Source organism: Dipodomys merriami, unplaced genomic scaffold, assembly GCF_024711535.1.
Source record: "Dipodomys merriami isolate MVZ:Mamm:240054 unplaced genomic scaffold, mDipMer1.0.p SCAF_1, whole genome shotgun sequence".
Taxonomy (NCBI): domain Eukaryota; kingdom Metazoa; phylum Chordata; class Mammalia; order Rodentia; family Heteromyidae; genus Dipodomys; species Dipodomys merriami.
The window spans coordinates 99,154,571-99,172,953 of record NW_027202270.1 but is presented as its reverse complement, the minus strand read 5'-3'; the positions used below and the strand labels follow the sequence as shown (position 1 = coordinate 99,172,953).

General features: G+C 40.2%; 1 protein-coding gene across 4 annotated transcripts in view; it reads left to right on the top strand.

The window, feature by feature from the left end:
- The window catches only part of Heatr5a (HEAT repeat containing 5A), a 122,305-nt gene that overhangs the window by 40,156 nt on the left and 63,766 nt on the right, over window positions 1–18,383 (top strand). For all 4 annotated transcript variants that reach the window (XM_070026404.1, XM_070026387.1, XM_070026395.1 and 1 more), the window contains exon 14: window positions 4,093–4,202. In XM_070026404.1, coding sequence (XP_069882505.1) covers window positions 4,093–4,202 — 110 coding nt within the window. The remainder of the gene's footprint in view (window positions 1–4,092; window positions 4,203–18,383) is intronic.

Sequence of the window (18,383 nt, the reverse complement as noted above, 5' to 3'; positions counted from 1 at the left end):
TAAACTTTAAAGGTTATGAGGTCTTAGTTATAGCTGTTCAACTCTGTTGTTATAGCTCAAAAGTTAATCATAGCTGATATGTGAATGAATAAATGTGTCTTTATGAATAACTATTTATGAAAACAAGCAATGGATTGTATTTGGACCTCACTGTACTAGGGCAATAATAGTACACATTTGTTCGACCTATATTTCTTTTAGATTTCTCTTTTATTAGTTCATGAGCATCTATATTTTCAATACTATTCTTTGCTGCTCATCAAAGTATTAAAAATGTTTTCTAGTTTTTTGATTAATAGACATTTCTAATTTGTGTCAAATTTACAACACTTTTTTGTTGAGTACTTTTGTCGGTTGAAAAAGTTTTATTGTAAAGTTATACTTTCTTATATTTCTCTCAGAATTGTTTCAAGTTTTGTGTTTCATGTTCATCTTTAATTCACCTCCAGTTGACTTTCATTTTTGAAGTGAAGTACAGATCGTCTTTGTCTGTTTGGGGTGCTATGACAAAGTACCTCAGACTGTACTTTGAAAAGAACAGAAATTTATTTCTCACAGTTTGGAGGATAAGAGTCCAAGATCAGAGCGCTGGCAGGTTCATTGTCAAGTGAGAGGGTGGCCTTGGTTTCCAAGATGGCACTTTATTGCCCTTTTCTGTGGAGAGAATGCTACGTCCTAATATGGCAGAAGGGACAGGAGGGCAAAAAGGAGCTCAAAAAAATTGAGCTGGCCACTTAATGGTTCACACCTGTAATCCTAGCTGAGATCTGAGGATCACAGTTCAGAGTCAGCCAGTGAAGGAAAATCATTGAGACTCTTATTTTGCTAAAGACTGATAGTCTTTAGCAAAAGAGCTCAGGAACAATGCCCAGGTCCCAAGTTCAAGCCCCACAACTGACAAAAAACAAAAAAACCCTTACTACTTTTAGTGATGACCATTCACTTTTGTTACATATTTCTTCTAAGAAAATACATCTTTATAATAAATTGCAATATGTGAGAATAAACATTTTCACCTATTCTTCTTTGCATGTATTTTGAGCCTTTTTTAAAATAATTTTTTATTGAGATTAAGTGATTACATCAATTTCGCAAATTGGGCTGGGAAGTTGGCTCAGTAGAAGAGCTCTTGCCTTGCATGCCTGAGGCCCTGGGCTCAATTCCTCAGCACCACATAAGCAAAAAAAGAAAAAAGCCGGAAGTGGTGCTGTGACTCAAGTGGTAGAGCGCTAACCTTGAGCTGAAGAGCTGAGGGACAGCGCCCAGGCCCAGAGTTCAGGCCCCACGACCGGACCCAAAAAAGTAAAATAAAATAAAAATAAATTTCACAAGTTTCACAGTATTGTGAGATAGTGATACTTAAAGTCACAAACACATTTTAACCTTTACCAGGCAAATTGTCATTATCATGATCTATAAAGTTTGTGAATTCTATAAGCTTTGACAATACAAGTGTTTCTTCCACATGGGATGATGTGTACATTTCTTTCTTTTTGCTTAGTGTAAGCTGTTCCCTCTTTCCCTCTCATTCCCTCCCTTCCTTCATAGAGCCCTTGAGTTGCTTAGTTCATTTTCATCAAAGTCCAGTGCAGCTGGTATTTTGGGCCTTATACTTTTGATCTTTCCCTGTTGAAATTTTATTTGTAATTGCATTACATATACACATCTGGAGCCTATTATATTTTTACAAAGCCCATGAACATGATGCTTCTGCTATTATTGGTAAATTTACAAAATATTTTCTGTAGTTAAAAAAAGAACTTTACCTAAATAAAGATAGGTCTTAAGTTTTCTTTCTTTTTTTTTTTTTCCCCAGAGATTAGGACTGAACTCAAGGCCTTGCATTTGCCAGGCAAGTGCTCTATCACTGAGCTAAATCCCCAACAAGATAGGTCTTAAAATTTTACTGTTAATAGCTACTCGGAAGGCTGAGATCTGAGGATCACGGTTCAAAGCCAGCGCGGGCAGGAAAGTCCGTGTTCTTATCTCTAATAAGCCACTAGAAGACCAGAAGTTGTGCTGTGGCTCAAGTGGTAGAGCACTCGCCTTGAATTGAAAAGCTGAGGGACAGCCCCCAAGCCCATACCTATAATTTTAGCTGTTTTAGGCCAGCCCAGGCAGAAAAGTCTATGAGACTTTTATCTCCAATTAACCATCAGAAAGCCAGCCTAGGCAGCAAAGTCTAAGAGACTCTTACCTCCAGTTAACTATCATAAAGCCAGAAATGAAGCTATAATTCAAAGTGGTGGTACTAGCCTTGAGCACAAAAGCTCAGGGACAGCACCCAGGCCCTGATTTCAGGCTCTACCAAAAAAATCACAAAAATTACTCTCAGCTATTTTATATTTTTATTGTTATAATTGTTAAGTAAGTGATGTGACTGATCTGTTTTTTGCTACTGTAAAAATTATAATTGATCATACATCCAACCAGCTTAATAAGTTTTCTTACATGAACTGTTAATTTGTAGAGTCTCTTAGAGTTTTTTGGATTTATTTTTGTTTGTTTGTTTGTTTGTTTTTTGGGTCCAGTCATGGGGCCTAGGCGCTGTTCCTCAGCTCTTCAACTCAAGACTAGCGCTCTACCACTTGAGCCACAGCGCCACTTCCGGCTTTTTTCTCTTTGCTTATGTGGTGCTGAGGAATCGAACCCAGGGCCTCATGCATGCAAAGCAAGCACTCTACCACTGAGCCACCTTCCCAGCCCCTCTTAGAGTTTTAATTTATAGTACTTACTCATTCATATTGTCTGTTTTATCACTGAATAGAAGCTTGATGCAGTGGTCTACAGCTGTAGTCTAAGCTAACCGGGAGGCTAAATCCAGAAGTTTGAGGCCAGCCTGTGCAGCATATCTTTAAAAATACCAATCTAGGAAATACAACCTTGTAATCCCAAGTGGAGGCAAAAGGATTGTAGTTTGAGGCCATTAGGGCTATCTAACTCAGCCCAGATAGATATACAGATACATAGATAGCCTGTCCACATACGTGACCCTGACCCTGACCTTGAGCTTTTTTGACTTTGAGAGGTTAGCACTATTATCGCTTGAGTCTTAGCTCCACTTCTGGTTTTCTGGTAGTTAGTTGGAGATAAGAGTCTTGAGGACTTTCTTGTCTGGGCTGGCTTTGAACCCTGATGCTCAGATCTCAGCCTCCTGAGTAGCTAGGATTACAGATATGAATCATAGGCACATGGAAATTTTTGTTTTTTAACAGGAAAAAAAGCACAAAATCTTACTGTATTCCTAAAACATGAGAGTATTAGATTCCCAGAACTAGTATTTTAAAATAAGGAAGTCAATTGATAGGTCTTGCTTTTTTTAGTTTGGGTAATATTTTAAGTCAAGTTTCTTTTTCTTTTTTTTTTTTCCTTTTACATGTCAGACAAACTGCCTTTCTAACAAATGCTTACATTTTCTCTTGCCATTTGTTTCCTCTTTGTACATTTCTCTGGCTAATTACTCTTGAACATAATATATTTCTGTTTTTGTTTGTTTTTCTTATAAATGCCCAGCCATAAATTTTGGAATTTTATAATACTATTATTATAATACTATTAGTTTCAAGTCCCAGACTGTAATACTTGTGGCTTTATTTTTTGTTGCTTTGTTTGTTTGTTTTTTTCAGTCATGAGGCTTGAACTCTAGACCTGGGAGCTGTCCCTGAGCTTTTCAGCTCAAGGCTAGCACTTTACCACTTGAGCCACAATGCCACTTCAGGTTTTCTGATGGTTAATTGGGGATAAGAGTCTCATGGACTTTCTGCCCTGGCTGGCTTTGAACCATGATGCTCAGATCTCAGCCTCCTGAGTAGCTAGGATTACAGGCATGAGCCACAGGCACCTGGCTTACTTGGGGCTTTAAAGTAATCAAATTTAACTAATAGTTTTGTTGTGTAAAGTGTGATTGGACAGTTAGCAGAATGATTTCTACATATTAACACTTTATTATCTACCTTATTTTAAAACTATAAATTAGCACTAATGTTCATTCAATACGTATAGCTAATTTATGTTTACATGTTAATTGGTTCATTACTTGTACATTATCATATAACTTAGACTGTTAAAATATACTTTTTCTTTTGTTTTAAGGCTTTCTTCAATACTAAAAACATATGGAAGTCCATTGAAAACACCATCAATAGTTTATAGACAAAGACTTTATGAACTACTGATTTTATTACCTCCTGAAACCTATCAAGGTATGTGCCTTAAATCAAAGCAATAATTGGCTCATTAAGTTATTTTTTTTTTTTTTTTTGGTTGGTCATGGGGCTTGACCTCTGGGCTCTTCAGCTCAAGGCAAGCACTCTATCACTGGAGCCACAGGCCACTTCCAGTTTTCTGGTGGTTGATTGGAGATAAGAGTCTCACAGACTTTTCTTGCCCGGCTGGCTTTTGAACTGGGTTCCTCAACTCAGCATCCTATGTAGCTAGGATTTCAGGTGTGAGCCACCAGTGTCCATCCAATCTTAAGTTCTTGAATGAATGAATTAAATTGTCAGTTATTTTAGCAACTTGTTTTTCAGAGGGTAGAGAGCAATCCTAATTCACATGTTTACAGTTTCATAGTAAAATATGTTTTTTGGAAACCTACTTCTTCATATCCTGCTTTCTTTTCTCCTGAAAAATAGATCACTAGTTGTACTAGGTGAGAGAGGATGAGTCACAAAGACTGATTTGATTTTACAACTAGGTTTTTACATAGAATTTGTAATGTAAATATGATATACATTTAGCTATACCTAGTTTCCTTCCAGGATGATATCTATAGTGTATTTTCCATTATTTTTAATTTTGTTAAGATAAAAAAATATTTTTTATTTGTCAGTCGTGGGGCTTGAACTCTGGGCTTGGGCGCAGTCCCTGTGCTCTTCAGCTCAAGGCGAGCTCTACCGCTTGAGCCACAGCGCCACTTCTAGTTTTCTAGTGATTTATTGGAGATAAGAGTCTCACAAACTGGGGCTGGGAAGGTGGCTCAGTGGTAGAGCGCTTGCCTTGCATGCATTGAGGCCCTGAGTTCGATTCCTCAGCACCACATAAGCAAAAAGAAAAAAGCCAGAAGTGGCGCTGTGGCTCAAGTGGTAGAGCGCTAGCCTTGAGCTGAAGAGCTGAGGGACAGTGCCCAGGCCCAGAGTTCAGGCCCCACGACCGGACCAAAAAAAAAAGTCTCACAGACTTTCCTGCTCAGGCTGGCTTTGAACCGCAATCCTCAGATCTCAGCCTCCTGAGTAGCTAGGATTACAGGTGTGAGCCGCCGGCACCTGCTAAGATAAAAATTTAATATCAAACTACCAAAATATAATTGATTTTACAAACTTATGATGTGATTTTTTTTTGTTCTTGCGAATCAACGATGATTTTGTTAGTGAAAGTCTACAATTGATAAACTAAACTTAAAAAAATAAAATTTGCTTGCCCTATTTTAAAACCAGTTCTTGAATCTTTACTATAAAATACAGTTTTAAAAAATAAAGCCAGATGCCAGTGGCTCATACCTATTATCCTAGCCACTCAGAAGGCTGAGAACTGAGGATCGCAGTTTGAAAGCAGCCCACGCAGGAAAAATCTGTGAGACTCTTATCTCCAACAAACTACTCAAAAAAGGCCAGAAGTGACACTGTGGCTCAAGTGGTAGAGCACTGGCCTTGAACATAAAGAGGATCTGAGACAGCTCTGAAGCCTTGAGTTCCAAGCCTCAGGACCCACAACAACAACATCATCATCAACAAAAATTCAGTATTATTCTTACTGATTAAATCAAGGTATTTGTTTTAAGAGTTAAAATTTAAAAATTATCTTCTATGGGAACTTTTTTTGTTGTTTAGTATTGGTAATTTTCAGCCAACCATATTAAGTTGGGTGCTTATAATTCTAATGGACTGATGGGGTGGTTTCAAGTTATAGAGCACCTGCCTGGAAAGCAGAAGGCTCTGAGTACTATCCAAAAAAAATTAAATTATATTTACATTTATATATTTGTAAAAGTACATTTATTTGTTTATGTCCTGCTGAGAATAAATGAAATGTAATATGTACCAAATTATTTCAAAATATTAACCTAAAACCTCTGTATTAGGTGAATAATAATGTTCTTATTAACCCTCTCCTTGGTTCACAGATATACCTATTAAAATGTTCACTATAAAGTAAGCTTTTAGAATATATGTACTTCTAAAGAACTGAAAAAAAAACATTTCTCAGACTATATTAGAAGAACCATTTTTATATGCAAGGCACTTTGCTAGAAATTATATATAATGTGTCTCACTTAACCTAGGATAATACAATGATCTTGTTAGATTTTCCTTCCTTCCTTCCTTCCTTCCTTCCTTCCTTCCTTCCTTCCTTCCTTCCTTTCTCTTTCTTTCTTTTTCTTTCTTTTTTTTGTCGGTCATGGAGTCTGAACTCTGGGCCTGGGCACTGTCCCTCAGCTCTTCAACTCAAGGCTAGTACTCTACCACTTGAGCCACAGCGCCACTTCCAGCTTTTTCTGCTTATGTGGTGCTAAAGAATCGAACCCAGGGCCTCATGCATGTGAGGCAAACACTACCACTGAACCACCTTTCCAGCCCCAAGATTTTCCTTTGTTGATAAAGGAAATTATGTCAACAAACTCAAGAACAGACATACAGAAAATACAAATAGTGTCAAGATTAAGATATAGCTTTGCCACATGCTGCACTGCCTCTTGATTAAAGACATAAGAAATAGTCACAGTTTATTGGTAGATCTGTATTATTCTATGCTTTGTTATAAAAGCTAAGGGGATAATTTCTGTGTTTCATAGCTTAGGAAGCTGTTAGATTATACATTCCCCTCTATTAATTACCATAAAACTTAACAATTTTTTTTTACTACATTTGAAAAATAAGTAGGCTTTTTTTTTAGTTGATAGTAAACATTTATGAAAATAAGAATGTCAACTTAAATCTGTAGAGTATTTCCAATGATCATATAAATCTACCCTTGAGGAATTAGACTTAGAATCAGGGAAAGATTGTTTTGTACTTTTTAATTTTTATAACTTCGAATTTGAATTTAGAAATCCAATTTGGACTCCTAAAGGAAAAATGAATATACATATGTACATGTATGTGTGTGTATATACATGTACATATATATATATACACATAGACACATACATATATTTTTATTATTATTTTGTGTGTCTTTGTGTGTTTCAGTCTTAGGGCTTCACCTCAGGATCTGGGTGCCATTCTTGAACTTTTTTTGCTGAGGCTAGCATTCTACTACTTGAGTCATAGCTCCCAAAAGCCATTTCCAGCTTTTGTAAGAGGTTAATTGTAGACATAGACTTTGTTGCCTTGACTGGTTTTGAAACTCAGTCCTCAGATTTCAGCTTCTTGAGTAGCTAAGATTACCAGTGCCTGGCTGGGGTTTTTGTTTGTTTGTTTGTTTTTAAATGTTATATAGTAGATTTTGCCATTTTTATTAAAGATTATTTATATTTAATATGATTGATATAGTTAGATTTTCATCTAAAATTTATATGGTTAGTTGTTGGGTCTTCGTCCGTCCCACAAAAGACGGACGGGGTCCGAGGAAAGGTAAGTGCGGCGCTCGCCCGTTCCCTAGCCTCCCTCAGCCCAGGAGACAATCAGACACAGCAGGGAGCCAAATCCAGCAGGTAGAAAAACTCGTTTATTAACAGAGAGCAGCCCCTTTTAAAGACAAAGAGGGTGGGTGGTATGGTAAGGGAGGAAGAGGAACCAATCACTGTCAAGGTCACACCCTATCATTCACCTGAGCCTTCACGGGCTGGTTAGGTACTGATCAGAAGATCAATTGGGGTCTGCCCACTCTACCCTCTCCCAGAGCCATCTTTGCTGCCCATGTGCTCCACAGATTCCCCCTTTTTTTTTTGTTTTAATGACAGACCCACCTAGCACAGTAATAAACATCAGACCCACCACAGTTAGAAATGTCCGAAGCAGTTCAATTAATTCCTGGGCACCTGGTGTCTTAAGTAAGCCAGTTCCTTGTACGTGCCTTTAAGCTAGCACAGTAGTCAAGATGACCTTTGAGCTTTACTGTCAGCTCCCAATTGCTCCCAACATCATCTCCCCCCATCTTTGCTTAAAGAAGCGAACCCGCCTGTCTTAGGTTGGGTGGATCGCCTTGTCTGCCTTACCCGTCATCGGGAACTTCTTCAGAGCGAAGCTGAAGGCCCTGTCTTAGGTTGGTCAGACTGACACCCCCTCTTACCCGTCTCTGGCTGCGATTCCTCTGGGGGGGGGGGAAATTCATTCATTTGGAGCTTGATAACTGGCTGGCTAAGCTCATAAGAGTTTTGCAGTGCACGTATAACCCAAGGAAGGCATAGAAAAACCATCAGCAAAAGCATTCCCAGGCCAGGAAATGTCACTACTAGTCCTTTAACCTTAGTGAAGGATGGGATAGCAGTCTTTGCCACTTCAGAGTCCAGAGGTGGGGATTGTTCTAATCCAGCTATTTGCCTGTGGGGTTGGACAAAATCTAAGCTGGAAGCATAACAAAAGGTGGTTGTTTAACAATAAGTATGGATTCAATGCCGCTATACAAGCAATTAGTAAAAGAACAATTAAAGCAGGTAACATTAAAATAATTAACTCCTAAAAAAAATATTAAATAGTCCATAGGATGGTGATCAAAATGAAGGTCAGGCAACCAGGTCGAAGGGACAGCTTCTCTTGTGGTGCTCCTGACGATTTCTGCATTGCCAGCGTTGATCACTGCCCAGGTCACTCGCTGAGGTTGATGCAGATTCCATAGGGCCGTTCACAGGATCGGGAGAGTCAGGACAGCCAACAGCTGGAGTGTCAGGACAGCTGGAGTATCGGCATCTGCAATTGTTAGAGAACACAAGAGAGCTTCTCAAGGGCTGGTTGCCCTTGGGGATGGTTAATAATTGTCTTTCTGGCTTTTGTCTTTAGCTTATTCTTGCGCATCCTCCTGTATAGAGGAAATGGGTAAAAACTTAAGGTTCCTGGCAGGGATCCAAATGGGAGCGGACTCCCCTATGGGGAAAACGCATCCAAATCCCCTGCCCATAGTAACTAGGGGGTCAGGTCCTCTCCATTGTTGTGTCAGGGGGTCCTTCCACCTGACTTCCACTTGGGGCTTAGGGTTTAGTTGTCCCCAGTGCTTCTGAAATCTGGATTCGGTTGCCCCTTTTGAAAAATTTAAAATCAAAGCTATCTGTAACTGTATATGGGGGCTAACTCCCCCTTTTTTGTTTTAATACAAATTAAAGGGTTTTTGAATGTCCTGAAGGGCCATAATTATGGCCAGCATTTCCTTATATTGTAATTGTAGGGACAGAAACCCATGGCAACAGCCAGTTGATTTCCCCTAAAAGACTCTGAAGTTGGGATAAGGTCAGAGAGGCTGGAATATCCAGCAAAGGCTTAAGGGGGCTGGCCTAAGTCAAGGTAAGGTGGGTCCCGAGCACCTTAAAAGGAGCTACCTTTTGAATTTTATGTCCAGAACCTGGGCCAGAAGGCCCTCCAGGCAGCTTGGGTCTCGGTGCCCCAGAATTATATCGTCCATGTAGGCATAGGCAAGGGAGGTATCTGAACCCAGCACAGGCTATAACAGTGTGGCCAAGTATTGTTGGCAGAAGGCTGGGCTATTGGCCATACCCTGTGGCAGCACTGTCCATTCAAACCTCCGATCAGGCTGGGAAAAATTAAGAGAAGGTATAGAGAAAGCAAACTTCTCGCAGTCATCTGGATGCAGAGGGATAGAAAAAAAAAACAATCTTTAATATCAATCACAACCAAGGTATATTCTGAAGGTATAGCAGGAGTCCAGGGCATGCCTCTTAGGGGCGTTCCTACTAGCTCCATCCTTTCATTTACCTTCCGTAGATCTTGGAGCATCAGCCAAGCCCCGGAGGCTTTTTGAATAACAAATACGGGTGTGTTCCAAGGACTTATAGAAGGGCGGATATGCCCGAGGCTTATCTGCTCCTCACCAGAAGGTGGAGGGCTTCAAGTTTAGGTTTAGTCAATGGCCACTGCTCCACCCAGATTGGGCTTCCCGGCTTCCACCTAATGGGAGGTACCCGGGGGGCAGTGGCCTTTAGGATTGGGGGTGCACCCGAGCGGGCCCCCTATGTTCTTCTCTGTAATTATGAAAGTTAAAAAAATCCCCTTCCTTAACTCCCTCTAGATCCTGTTTAAGCCTTTGTGCTTCTTCCCCATCCAGGATATCATCATACGATGCTCGATGGTCTGTAGTGATCACAGCATCCATTTGTCTTAGCATATCTTGCCCTAGTAAATTGGCAGTGAGGTTCTTTGCCACTAAAGGGCGTATCTTTTCTCCATCTGAGCTAGTCCATGTCATAAGGGAAACCGTTTCTTTGGTCTGGGAATTGCCCCCTACCCCCAATATCGGGGGCCCAGGTGCAAGCTTCCAGTCCCAGGGCACTTCCTCCTCCCTGAGTATGGTTCGGTCTGCCCCAGTGTCAATTAAGCAGTGAAACCTCTTTATGCCTATGAGAATACTCATTTTAGGGCGGAGTCCGTCCACCAGGGGGATGGTCCAATGGACCTGGGCTGCCCTGCCATGAGGCTGCCTGGGCCTCACAGCAGAGGGGGTTCCTCCTTGAGTTAAAGGGGCTAGAGGATGCCCCTCCCCAAGTTTAAAGACTTCCCCTCTAAATCAAACTTGTATCCCTCCATGCCCCTGGGGCAGGATGTAGGGGGCGGTTTGCCCTCAGGCCGGTTGGCGAGGGATTGTTGTAAACAGTCCCTCTTAAAGCGCCCCTCCTGCCCGCATTTAAAACAAGTCCCTCTTTCCAATAGTCTTGGGGTTTCTTGGCCCTGGGCTGCCAGCGCCTGAGTAAAAGCCTCAGTCATTGTAAACGCCTGAGCCTGTAAAGCTAAAGCTAGTGATTGGGACTGGTGATGTTGCGTTCCCACATCCTGTGAGGCCACCACCCATCTGCTCAGGGAACTCTCTCTCAATCCCGCGCAGGCTATGCGGTGGTCTGCATTCATCCCTTCCCAGACCAGCAGCTTCATTGGTTGAGCCTGCCGGTTACTCTCTGCCCGCACTCTGCATTCCTCCTTAAAGAAAGCACACCATTTAATAAACTGAGAACTAGTAAGAATGGCTTTGGCCACATCCATCCAGTCCTTAGGGACACAAGGGTGATAGGCAATGTCTTGTAATAGGGTCTGGGCCCAAGGAGAGTTTGGGCCATCCTCTGCCACCGCCTTGTGGAGCTCTTTAAGATCCTTAGCTTCCCATGGATACCATTCCAAGGGCCTGTTAGCTCCTGGTGCCAGATTGACTGGATACGCTTGGAGAAGCGAATCCTGTGGCCGAGAGTCTGGGCTCTTTGGTGGCCCTTCCTTTCCAGGGCTCTTTGGTGGCCCTTCCTTTCCAGGGCTCTTTGGTGGCCCTTCCTTTCCAGAGGAGGTCTCCGAGGAGGTTACTTTCCTGGCCCTCGGCCCCTCCATAGAAGGCTGGTAGGGGTCTGGGTCTTGCAAGTCCCTCTCGCAGGTCTCGTAGGGCACCGTACCTCCCCTCCAATCAGGAGAATAGGGAGGGGGCCTAGGACCGTCAGTATCAGCTGGGTCAGAGGGGGTAATATCAGCTGGGTCAGAGGGGGTAATATCAGCTGGGTCAGAGGGGGTAATTTTTACCCTCGTTTTGACTTCTACTGTGCACGTCTCAGTGCGTTCTCGATTGGATTTGACCCTTTCCTTTTCCTTCTCACTTCCCACAACCTCCTGTATCCCTTCTAGGCCTGATGTTGCCTCTTCCTCCTCCTTCTGTGATATAGCATTACCCATATTTAGGGTTTCACTTACCCCGAGAGACCGCTTAGCCTCGGCCGGTATCTTTTCCTTTCGTGCCCCACGTTGGGCGCCAGATGTTGGGTCTTCGTCCGTCCCACAGTTAGTGTCATCTACAATTTGTTTTCTATTCTGTTTGTTAATTGCTTTTCTTTTTCTGAATTCATTTGGATTGCATATTTTTGTGATATTTATAGAACTTCTTTATTATTATAATTGCCTTTCTTTTTATAAATTAATAGTTGCTTTAGCAGTTAAGATATATATGTTTAACATATTATAGTCTCCTTTCTAGTATGGTTATACTACTTACATAGCATGAGAACAGAATAATAATGTGCTTCCATTCCTTTCCTTCTGGTATGTAGGGTTTTGTTTTCATCCATTTTACTTTACAATACAGTATAAACTCCATATTGCATAAGTTGATTGTTGTTTTTGTCCTGTCTTTTTCAAGTAAATGTACTTTAGTAACATGAATTAGAGAAAAATAATGACTAAAAATTTATATTATGGCTATATCAATATTTTTATGTTTCAACTCAAAATAATTATTTGCCATACTTTTCATCTTCCAATCAGAACACTAGAAGTAATGGGTTTTTTTTCCTGAGGATCTTTGCATTTAAGAAAAAAATTAATTTCTATTTATATGTATGATGTTTTTGGAACATAGTAGTTATAACTTTACCATTAAAGTATTGTCATTTTAAATAGCATAAATGTGTTTACTGTATTTTTATATTTTACATATGTACTAAATAGCTAGTGCAATAATAACAGCAAATTTTTAATCTTTAACACAAAAGTAGTCTTTCTATTTATTCATCTACTTCATTTAGAAAATGTGAATAACAAGCTTAACATTCTCATCCTATCAATTGCTTAAACGTATTGTCAAAAAGTCATTTTACATGACATTAGTCATGAAGTGTATTTTAAGAATTGGAATCACTTTTCTTCATGATTGTCTAACTAATACAAATGCTTATCTTAAAAGTTACTTAGAGCCAGGCACCAATGGCTTATACTTGTAATCCTAACTAACTACTCAGGAGGCTGAGATCTGGGAATTGTAATTTAAAGTCAGTCCAGGCAGTAGAGTCAATGAGACTCTTATTTCTAGTTAACTACCACTTTAATAAGTCTGAAGTAGAGCTATGGTTCAAGTGGTAAGTGTGCTCACCTTGAGCAAAAAAGTTCAAGCTCTAGGACTGGTACAAAAAGAAAAAAAAAGTTACTTAGTGTTCTGAAGACTTTAATGGAAAAATTGAGGTTTGTTTTTTTGTTTGTTTTTTACATAAGTCAGGTAATGAATACATGTCCTTTGGAACAGTGTCCCTCCCTCCCTCGTTATCTCCCAGTTTTCCTCCTCCCAGCTTCACTTTGCCCAGAAACAATTATGCAAGAACTCACTTTAAGAAATAGATTTTTTTATGCCAGACGCTAGTAGCTCATGCCTGTAATCCTAGCTACTCAGGAGGCTGAAATCTGAGGATCATGGTTCAAAGCCAGCCCAGGCAGGAAAGTCCATGAGACTCTTTTTTTTTTTTTTTTGCTGGTCATGGGGCCTGAACTCTGGTCTGGGCACTGTCCCTCAACTCTTCAGCTCAAGGCTAGCGCTCTACCACTTGAGCCACAGCGCCACTTCCGGCTTTTTCTGTTTATGTGGTGCTGAGGAATCGAACCCAGGGCCTCATGCTTGCAAGGCATGCACTCTACCACTGAGCCAACTTCCCAGCCCTCCATGAGACTCATCTCCAGTAAACTACCAGAAACCAGAAGTGCGCTGACTCAAGTGGTAGAATACTTTCCTTGAGCTGAAGAGCTGAGGGACAGTGCCCAGGCCCAGAGTTCAGGCTCCATAATTGACCAAAAAAAAAAAAAAGATTTTTCCATCATTTTCCTACTTAGCTACAGGACCAAACATGGTCCTTATATGTTGGATACCCAACAGAATTTTATTGCTGAGTGTTCTATTCTGGTAATTAAACTTTAAATCACTTTGTTTTTTTGTTTTTTTTTTATTTTTTTCTTTAAATCACTTTGATTTGCTTTATTAAGCCTTTATTGATAGTTGTCCATCCTCCCTCTTACCTATAACTGCTCCTTTCTTTAAACCTAATAATGCTTTTGTTTTCATCTTTTAGGAGTCATAATTCTTTCCAACTTTGTATGATAATTAATGTGTGTATTTGTATCCCATGTATTGTAACTTCTTGAAATAAAAAAAAAAAAATTGGGGTTGGAAGGTGGTTCAGTGGTAGAGTGCTTACCTTGCATGCATGAGGCCCTGGGTTAGATTCCTTAGCATCACGTAAGCAGAAAAGCTGGAAGTGGAGCTGTGGCTCAAGTGGTAGAGTGCTCACCTTGAGCTGAAGAGCTGAGGGACAGCACCCACGCCCAGAATTCAGGCCCTATGACCAACAAAAAACAAACAAACAAAATATTTCTCTGTAGCATCTCAAATAAAAAGTAAATGAGTTATTGCGGATAGTGGTTAAAAACTCAAATTCTAGAGCCTGATTCTCTGGATTTCAGTCTGATTCTGCTGTGTAATTGCTTTATAATCTCTGACAAATAACAAATAAGTTTTATTTCCCCATCTATAAAATGATAGTGCTACCCTTACTTTATGAGTTTTATTATGAGGATATATATATAAAGCTTCTAATACATTTCCTGACACATATTAAGCCTTCAGTAAATATTTGTTGTTTAATATTACTGTTACTAATAATACAGAAAAAAATCAGTATGGTTGCTGCTGCTTGGGAGTTGAGGCAGGATTGCTTTGTCATCAATCTGGGCCTCCATTAATGCAACCATATGTGGATAGAAATAATTTTGTTTTCTTTAAAAAAATTATGGCAAATGAACCTTTTCTAATTTATCCTACCATTTATCACTAGGAGACATCACTCCCAGTCTTCATTTCTTCCTGATGCTATTTGCTCAAAGAAACACTTGCAAAAGTTGAGTGTGGTCAGTTACTGATGGCTTCACCTATAACTCTTAGCTACTTAGGAAGCTGAGACTGAAGATCATGGTTCAAATGCTAGCCAGGACAGGGAAGTCCATGAAACTCTTTTTTTTTGGGGGGGGGGTAAGAGGGGGTTTCCAGTCGTAGGGCCTGAACTCTGGGCCTGAGCGCTGTCCCTCAGCTCTTCACCTCAAGGCTAACACTCTACCACTTGAGCCACAGCGCCATAGCTGGCTTTTTTTTTTTCTGTTTATGTGGTACTGAGGAATCGGACCCAGGGCCTCATGCATGCAAGGCAGCCCTCCATGAGACTCTTATTTCCAATTAACCACCAAAAAGCCAGAAGTAGAGGTGTGATCAAGTGGTGGAACACTACCCTTGAGCAAAAAAGCTCTGGAAAACTGTGCATAGAAGATGGTCCACACCTGTTAACCTAGCTACTCAGATCTGAGAATCACATTAAAAGCCAGCCTGGGCAGGAAAGTCCATGAGACTCTTATCTCCACTTAGCTACCAAGAAGCTGGAAATGGACCTGTGGCTTAAGTATTAGAGTGCTAGCGTTCAGCAAAGAAGCTCAGGGACAGAACCCAAACAATTCAAGCTCTAGGACCAGACACCCCCCACCAAAAAAAAAAAAAAAAGAGAGAGAGAGAGAGAGATCCAAGACAGTACCCAGATTCTGAGTTCAACTGCCAGGTTGGGCCCCCCCACCCTCAAAAAAAAAAGATTTTTAAGGCTTTTCTTTAAAGCAGCTTTTTTTTGGTGACACTGGGATTTGAATTCAGGGCTGCATGCTTGCTAGACTGGTGAAATTCCACTTAAAGTCATTCCCTGTATCTATTTTTTACTATTAATTTTTGGATTTGGTTTTGTTTTGTTGTGCCAATTACAAGGCTTGAAACGAGGGGCTTTTGCTCTCATTCCTCCTTCATGCTCATGGCTATTGCTCTACCACTTGTGTCATACCTCCAGTCTAGCATTTTGCTAGATTGGAGATTGAATCTCATGAATTAGCTATGAACTACAATCCTCTAATCTTAGTCTCCTGAGTAGCTAGGATTGTAGGCATGAACCACCAGCTCTTGGCACTAGTTATTTGTTTTGGTGGAATTTTTTGCTTACAAACATTTATTTAAGGGGCTGGGAAGGTGGCTCAGTGGAAGAGTGCTTGCCTCACATGCATGAGGCCCTGGGTTCAATTCCTCAGCATCACGTAAGCAGAAAAAGCCAGAAGTGGCACTATGGCTCAAGTGGTAGAGCCTTAGCCTTGAGCAGAAGAGCTGAGGGACAGCGCCCAGGCCCAGAGTTCAGCCCCCACAACCGACCAAAAAAAAAAATTATTCAAGTAAAATACATGACATGTTTATAATCTATCCCAGAGCCTCTATCCATCTGTCCATCTCCCTTTCAATGTATAAGTTGCAGTCTTGCTGTTTCCATACAACTCTTTAAAATTTTCATGGTAACTTAAGTAGCTACCTACAGTCTCCAACTGTGGATTCTATTTTGTAGTCCAGGCTGAATTCATAGTCTTCCTCCCTGTCTCTCATTGTACTATAGGTACATTCCATCACACCCAACTTCAGTGATAAATTCTTATAAAATTTATATTTACTTAAAACTTACATTTTACAGCTATTGTCAAGCTGAAACTTCATACTTTCATTGAGAGGTCTCTTCACTCTGGACCCAAACAAGCAATGCAGATAAAAATATGCATCCAGCCAGGTGCCAGTGGCTCACACCTGTAATCCTAGCTACTCAGGAGGCTTAGATATGAGGATCTCAGTACAAAGCCAGCCCAGGCAGGAAAGTCTATGAGATTCTTATCTCCAACCAACTCCAATCAACCACCAGAAAACTGGAAGTGATGCTATGGTTCAAGTTGTAGAATGCTCACCTTGAGCTGAAGAATACAAGGACAGCACCCAGGCCCAGAGTTCAAGCTCATGACCAAAAAAAAAAAAAAAAAAAAAGAAAGAAAAAAATATGCATCCAGTAGTAAAAATGACATTATTGCATTGCGCAATTCAGTTACCACCATTTGAGCTTCTACTTTTCTAGCTAATGCTCTTTCCTGTTTAAAACAACAAAAACTGCCTTAATATAAATTCAAGATGGTGCTAGCTTTTTATTGTTTTAATCATTTATAAATTCTTTGTTGCTATTTAAAATGGGTGATTGAGAATAATTTTAGGATACTATATGTAGTAATAGGCTACTAGGTGAGGCGTATAACAGGCCTGAGTATTGACAAAAATGGCCTAAAGTTACAACTACATATTCCCATACTGCTTACTGACATAACACATGATAATTAATAAGAGAGAAAGCATTTGAAAAATCAGTTGTATATAAATACTCCCAGAATTTAAAGTGCTGATAACTTTTGCCTCAAAGGGAACTTTCTTTTCTTTTAGCCAAAAATTTCTGAAAGTCATAAATCCAACTTTTGATCAGGAAATTGTGAACATTTTAAAAACAGGAAATAAAAAGTGAAAATAGAACTTTCTTAATTGGTATAAGTTGTCATTTAGTTAGCTGCTTATCATAAATTGATATTACTTTGGTAATAGTCACTTTTTGCTAAATACAAAGGCTAACTATATTGTCATTTGACAATACCAAAAAATCAAAGCCTCAGATATGTAAGTTAGAAATCTGGGCCAAATAGCAGCAAGGATAGGTAGATGGGCAGTTATTTTTAAAACATTTAAGTAAAGTAGCTTTTCGTTTTGCATTGCTTTTTTTCTGACATTAGTTACTTTTAGGATGGAGTTTTGTTTCTCCAGTCGCACCCCCCACCCCCCACCCCTCACCCCCTGCCGCAATTTGCACATAAGACACAATCAGCCTACTTTTTTGGCTTCCTCTCATTGTCGGAATCACAGACACATGCCATGGTATACAGCTTCCTTCTTGCGGAGATGGAGTCTCATAGATTTTTCTGCCCTGCCTGGCCTAGCACTGCAATTCTCGAGTTGTCAGATGTAAACTTGAGGTACAGATGTGTGTACCCCTCCCAGACATGTGTAACCTTCCCAGCTGTGGCTTGAGAAAGATTCTCTTAAGCTCTGCCATCTGAGCTAGCCTCAAATTTTGATCCTTTTTCTCTCAGCTGTGTAAGAGCTAGGATTATAAGCATAAGCCACCAACAAGTACCAGCCTTTTTTTTTTGATTGTTTGTTGTTTTAAGAGACAGAATCTTTGCTCTTGTCACCAAAACAGGCCTCCAACTGCTGGGCTCAAGTATTAATCCTTCTGCCTCAGCAGTAGTTGTAACTACTGGTAATACAACTATACCAGGCCAAATCTAAATAGGTGTATGTGTTGCTGGGAATTGAGCGCCTCATATATCCTAGAGAAGCATTCTGCCACTAAGCAACATACTTAACCAAGCCTTGTCTGGTTTTTTTTTGTTTGTTTTGCAGAACTGAAGATTAAACCCAGGGCCTCAGGCATGCTAGTCTAGCATTCTACCACTTGAGCCATGTCCCCATTTCTGGTTTGTGTGTGGTTTTTGACAAGAAAAAAACAAATTCATTAGCTGCCTAAGGAATGAGAATATTAGATTCCTAAATCTGTT